The sequence below is a fragment of the Micropterus dolomieu genome, linkage group LG08 (assembly GCF_021292245.1).
Source record: "Micropterus dolomieu isolate WLL.071019.BEF.003 ecotype Adirondacks linkage group LG08, ASM2129224v1, whole genome shotgun sequence".
Lineage (NCBI taxonomy): Eukaryota > Metazoa > Chordata > Actinopteri > Centrarchiformes > Centrarchidae > Micropterus > Micropterus dolomieu.
Genome location: NC_060157.1, coordinates 15,300,303 through 15,305,940, shown reverse-complemented (window position 1 = coordinate 15,305,940; position 5,638 = coordinate 15,300,303). Strand labels below are relative to the sequence as shown.

At 41.8% G+C, this 5,638-nt stretch overlaps 1 protein-coding gene across 2 annotated transcripts in view; it reads left to right on the top strand.

Annotated features, from left to right (window-relative positions):
• plcg1 (phospholipase C, gamma 1) overlaps nucleotides 1-5,245 on the top strand; it is a 32,896-nt gene extending 27,651 nt beyond the window's left edge. For both annotated transcript variants that reach the window (XM_046056317.1, XM_046056318.1), the window contains exons 30-33: nucleotides 1,315-1,476; nucleotides 1,576-1,664; nucleotides 2,239-2,507; nucleotides 2,611-5,245. In XM_046056317.1, coding sequence (XP_045912273.1) covers nucleotides 1,315-1,476; nucleotides 1,576-1,664; nucleotides 2,239-2,507; nucleotides 2,611-2,653 — 563 coding nt within the window. In that variant the 3' untranslated portion in view covers nucleotides 2,654-5,245. The remainder of the gene's footprint in view (nucleotides 1-1,314; nucleotides 1,477-1,575; nucleotides 1,665-2,238; nucleotides 2,508-2,610) is intronic.
• The last annotated feature ends 393 nt before the right edge of the window (nucleotides 5,246-5,638 follow it).

Below are 5,638 nucleotides of genomic sequence, written 5' to 3'. Positions count from 1 at the left end.
CTGCAGCTACCCTTACAAAGCATATACTGCTGCATGCAGAATGCATACAATTGGGACATAGTACTTTCTCATAATATTGTAGAGCTGCAATGATTTAATCATTTGGAGTAACAAGTTCTTAGATTCCATTTAAATGTGAATATTTTCTGGGGGTTTTCACTCCTCTATGAGAGAAAACTGAATATTCTTTGGGTTGTAGACCAAACAAGACATTTGAGGGACGTCATCTTGGGCTTTGGGAAACACTAAGTGGAATGTTTCTTAATTTATATAGCGTTGCACCTTGAACTTTAACCCTCTTGCTCATACTCTGCTGGGTCAGAATAGCCAGAAAAACATGTTGCCTTGCCTACAGTAAAATGCATATTTTTGGCTGCATTTAACATACTATGTATTGGGACATATTAAGTCTTTTTCTGGCATACTAAATAGTATGGCAGTATTACAATTTTGTGTAAGCTCTTAAGGAGTAACCTGTATTCCTCTTATGCTCTTCTGAAGGTTTTGGGCGCCCGGCACCTGCCCAAGCATGGACGTGGCATAGTTTGCCCTCTGATCGAGATCGAGGTGTGCGGGGCAGAATATGACAGTGCCAAGCAAAAAACTGACTCAGAAGGTGTGTGATGCTTTAATTTTAACCCTGGGTGTGTCTGCCAGTGAAGTTATACTCTGCCAGAACTGAACGAGTAGTTTACTAGAGACATTCCCCTCTTGTAATTTCCTGTCTGTTTCTGGAAAAACAGGAAGTTCTACAAACAACTAAGCCATGTGTGGAATACAAAAATAAAACATGGCCATAGTTCAGGTTTTATGCTCTGGTTTTAGCCAAAACGGAAACAGTGCAATGTAAGGGTAATTGTTTTGTGGCTTTATAGTATACATTTTGTACAATGGCATTATATTTTACATGTTTACGCTCTTAAAATGATGTGGATACTTTGTTCACTGATTAATTTTACTTTATGTATTTTTTTTTGTAAGAATTTCTTGTGATTATGTCATAGACATTGGCAGCATTCTTCTACTATCTGGTTTCTTTATTTGTTTTGTCACTTGCACACCCAGTAGAAAATAGATTTTTCAATAAAGTAAATTAGCTTTAGCATAGTCAGCAGATGTTGAGCCCTACTCATTATCCATAATGGGATGAATTCTGACCTATTTACAGTCATATGCAAAGCTTTTATATAGCGTAAATTCAAAGTAATGAGTAGTAATTTTATTTTGCTGTTTGTACTTTCTATTCTTGTGGTGTAATCAAATAGTAGATTTCTCATTTCTTTCTATCCATTTGTTTGTTTTTGTCCTCTCCAGCTGACAACGGTCTGAACCCCACTTGGCCCCGAAAGCCATTTCAGTTCACAGTGTGCAACCCTGCCTTCGCCTTCATGCGCTTTGTGGTTTATGAGATTGACATGTTCAACGACCAAAACTTCCTGGCTCAGGCCACATTCCCCATTCACAGCCTCAAGACAGGTACGCACAAAAATAACATGCTCAATAATGTGCTCTCCGGAATGACCTCAGTCAGTGCAGCAAAAAAAAAAAGCCTCTTGTCTCTTTGTATGACACCAGGTTACCGCTCAGTACCTCTGAAGAACAGCTACAATGAGGATCTGGAGTTGGCTTCTCTGTTAGTCCACATGGACATGATCACAGGCAGGGTGAGCTACTGTTCTGTACTACCTTCTTAAACCTGCTCCATGATGTCTTTGCCATCAACACACACTACAGGCACCGAAAACAAAGCAGCCTAAACTGACGGATCACAATTTTTGTGGTCCTCACATCACATTTCTTGGCCAGGCGCAGTAACTTCCTGGTTGCCTCACAGTGACGACAAGGCTCTACAATGTCACTGCGCCTGCCCAAGAAATAGTCACATGTGTGATTGCCTGTAAAACCACAACGTGTTGGTTTGTACTACATTTTTTTGTGCTGTTTGGTGGATTTTGTTACCTTTTTGACAGAGCAAGACTGGCAGTTTCCCCGTTTCCAGTCGTAATGCTAAGCTACGGCATTCTTTACTGTACTGAAGAGTGGCATCTACCTTCTCATCTCAGCAGAATTACTGAATATGTGTATTTCCCAAAATGTTAAACTATTCTTTTAAAAGGAGCATGTTCTATGTGAAACAATCATATTCTTACATTTAACTATAAAACCAACAGAACAATAACGATCCCTGGAGTTGACACTTTAGTACATGAATCAGGTTTCTTCTCCTTGTTCTCTCAGGATGAAAATGGAGAGGTGCTGAGCCCGTTCCTTGCAGCCGGCGCAACGTCGGGGTCGGCGTCTGCCCAAGCAGGGCGGGAACGTTTGGGGGATTTGAGCTCGGTGTCTTCGACCTCCTCCAACATGTCTCCTCTTCCACAGTCACCGGCCCAGGCCACGGCCTACAGGGGGAGAGAGGGCTCCTTTGATTCCCGCTACCAGTCCCCTCTAGATGATTTCAGGGTGTCCCAGGAGGCACTGTTGGATCATATGGACCCACAGAACAAAAAGTAAGTGTGTGGTGTGTTGGTTTTGGGGTTTTTCACGCCTGGACAGTGAGTTCTGTAGCCGTAGAAGATTCCAGACACCCTCCTGTCTTTGTCTTTACCTCAGGATGTTGCGGAGGACCAGAGTAGGCGGAGAGAACCGCGTCTAAGTCCAAGCCAATCAGGACGCTTTTCTGTTGCATCCCACCGCCCCCCTCTCCTACCCATCCTCACCCAGTCGCCTCTCCCCGTACTGATGATGTCACTGACTGCTGTGAACACTGTTTCCATGGAAACGCCCACCACCGCTTTGGCCTACATTTCAGGCAGCTCTCCCTCCCTCCATTCTCCAACCGCCCCTCTCTCTCCCCTCTCTGCCACCCAGCCTCCTAACCACTCGCCTGACGAGAAGGAGGGACTCGGACATAGGAGGAGAGTGTGGGAGGGGGGGCCCTGAGAGGAAGCTGACCGCTGCGGACAGGAAGAAGAATCAGACATTCACAGAAGAACAAAAGCAAGGCTGAGAAAGTTCCAGCTCTGGACTGGTAGTCTGCAAGGCGGGTTGTCCTCTCTCGTGTTTTTAGGTGTGCACAACAGCTGCTTAGTTTGTAGGCAAAGAGGTGGGAAAGAGAGAGTTATAAAAGAGATCAGTTTGAAACTGTTTCCCGGTTAAGTTTCTTTGCTCTTCTATATTTGGCGTAAATGAATATATGTATTTATTCCTGCTGTGCTGTTGGCCAGAGAACAGCAGCAGCTGACCTGCTCTCAAAGAGCTCCTGTCTCCATGTTTTTAATTATTTTAATTATTTAAACCTTTAAACATTCATAATGTGACTTTTCTTTTTTTTTTTTTTTTTTTTTTTTATGTATATGTGTACAACACGAGGGCTCTCTACGGCTATGTTAATGTCTCTTTTCTCTGCTTTGTTGAGGAAATCATGCACCTCCAGTCTAACTCGCACCCTAAACCTGGAGGAATATTTCATTCTTTTTGTTCTTTTTTTATTTTTTAGGTATCAGGAAGAAGTCCATAGCCTGTTTGTGTTGGAAGCAGCGAGAGAGCAGGCAGCATTGTATGTTATGTCTGCGTACACACAAGCTTTTTAATTTCTAACTTACATTCCTAAAAACTGCACATCATTCCACTTTCCTGCGTTGCAGGCGCCTTTACAAGCCAGTCTGACACATTCAAACTTCTGTCTCCCTCAAATGTCTTACTCCTCAATGATCATGTCTGTTGGGTATCAAACGCCACTGTGTGATTTTAAAAAGTGTGAACTATACTGACATTATACGTTTTAATAGAATTGATTGGCCCTTTTTATCCAATGTATTTAATTATTTGAGCGTAACTGACACAGCTGTATGACTACAGGGGATATAAAAAATGTTACGGTTTTAATTCAGTGTTTTTCAGTATGTTTTAGTTACAACATGGTTTGAGGTGCTAAGCAAGTATTTTACTGCAACAGGCTTTTCAGATTTTCCTTTTTTTTTTTTTCTAGAGTTTTAGATTGTATTTGTCAATGGTAGTTCCCCATGTTTAAAAATAACTTCAGTATTGACCAAGTGCGAAGGTTTGCAAGGTGGAAAAGAAAACCATATACTACATTTTGCTGCACCACAAAGACATAAGGGACCTTTTGTGTTCGTCCTGTGTTCTGGGGAGTTCTGTCACAGTTTCGTTAAGCTGCTTCCCAGAAACCTGTGTGGATTTTAAGTTACGCTGCCATGGCATACAGTTAAGTTCATCCACTGCCCATGAATTTATTCGTGATGAAATGTGCAAAATTTGCTGACTTTATGTAAACAACTGTCTGACGGCTCAAAGTGAATGTCAAACGCTACACGTCACGAGTCACCATTGCCAACTTTTGGAGTCTCATTTAGGCTTCTACTCATAAATGTTTTTCTTAATTTGTTAATGAACACTCCTCTTGAGGTAGGTGTGGGTGTGCTTGTTGTGCACAGAGTTCTTATTTCCTGCATTTGTGGTTGTAAGAGTTGTTTTGGAGGAGCACGCCAAGTCTAAGCTTCAGACTAACCACTGGTGTTATCTTTCCCGGTTCGTATCAGAAACAGTGTTTTCTCTACTCGTATGTGATGTGTGACTATAAAGTAAACTCAGTATTCTCACTCAGTGTTTGACCACTGAGACACACCTAAGCCATATGGTATGATTTAAGTTAAGGTAAAAGCAGGGACGGGAGTGAATACTTGAGGTCTCAACAAAATGTTATAGCATCTTGTGTGTGTGTGTGTACCCTAATAATAATAATCCCAAAGCTCCCCCATATTACATTTTCTTCCCTCCCATGCTCAATGAACAGTGTTTGTGGAGAGCTCTCCCTCCAATGCTGCGTCGCTCTTATTGCTGACCTGTCTCCGAATGTCTACGTGCCTCCCTCTGTGTACACATCACATTAAAGCCACATCTTTCACCTCGCTGGCTGGGCTTAAAGCACCTGCGCAGCCATGGTACACCCACACAGATGCTGTCACTTATTTTGACTGATGGGACCTCCACTCAGCACTGTGAGCATCTATCTGGCTGTGCAGGTTCCCTAAGTGTCATGTTTTTTTTCGCTTTTTAAATTTTTCCTCCAATCTTGTCTGTTTTGTTACCGATGGTGTCATTTACAATCGCCTTTCTGTAATGTGCCTAAACTATGGATATGGAGAGGGAAAGTATTCATTTTAATTTCGCCTTTCATATGGAACATATTCAAGCCTGAAAAGTAAATAAAATACTTACTACTTTAGACTACTTTGTCTTATTTTCATTGCATTCAAATGTGATTCAATCAGGTGCGTATAGTTTCAGTTAAATTTTGTCAACTGTAGTTGCAACAGAAAGAAATTGGTTTCATTCGCGTCAGATGCTGCGCCACAGGAAGAGAAGTGAAGTTTCGGTCTTAGATGTGTTAAACAGCAGCTTGAGAAGCGTTGCAGTGTTGAAACTATTAGAAGAAAATTAATCAGCAGCCATTTTAATAATCGATTTATTAAGTACATGTCACAGCAAAAATGCAGATTGGTTCCAGCTTCCCATTTTCTGCTCGTCTTTTCTCTTGCGTTACATTAAATGGAAAGGTTTGGTTTTGGACAGACATCCTGGACTTGAACTGTGGATGCTGCAATTCATTGCCATCGCA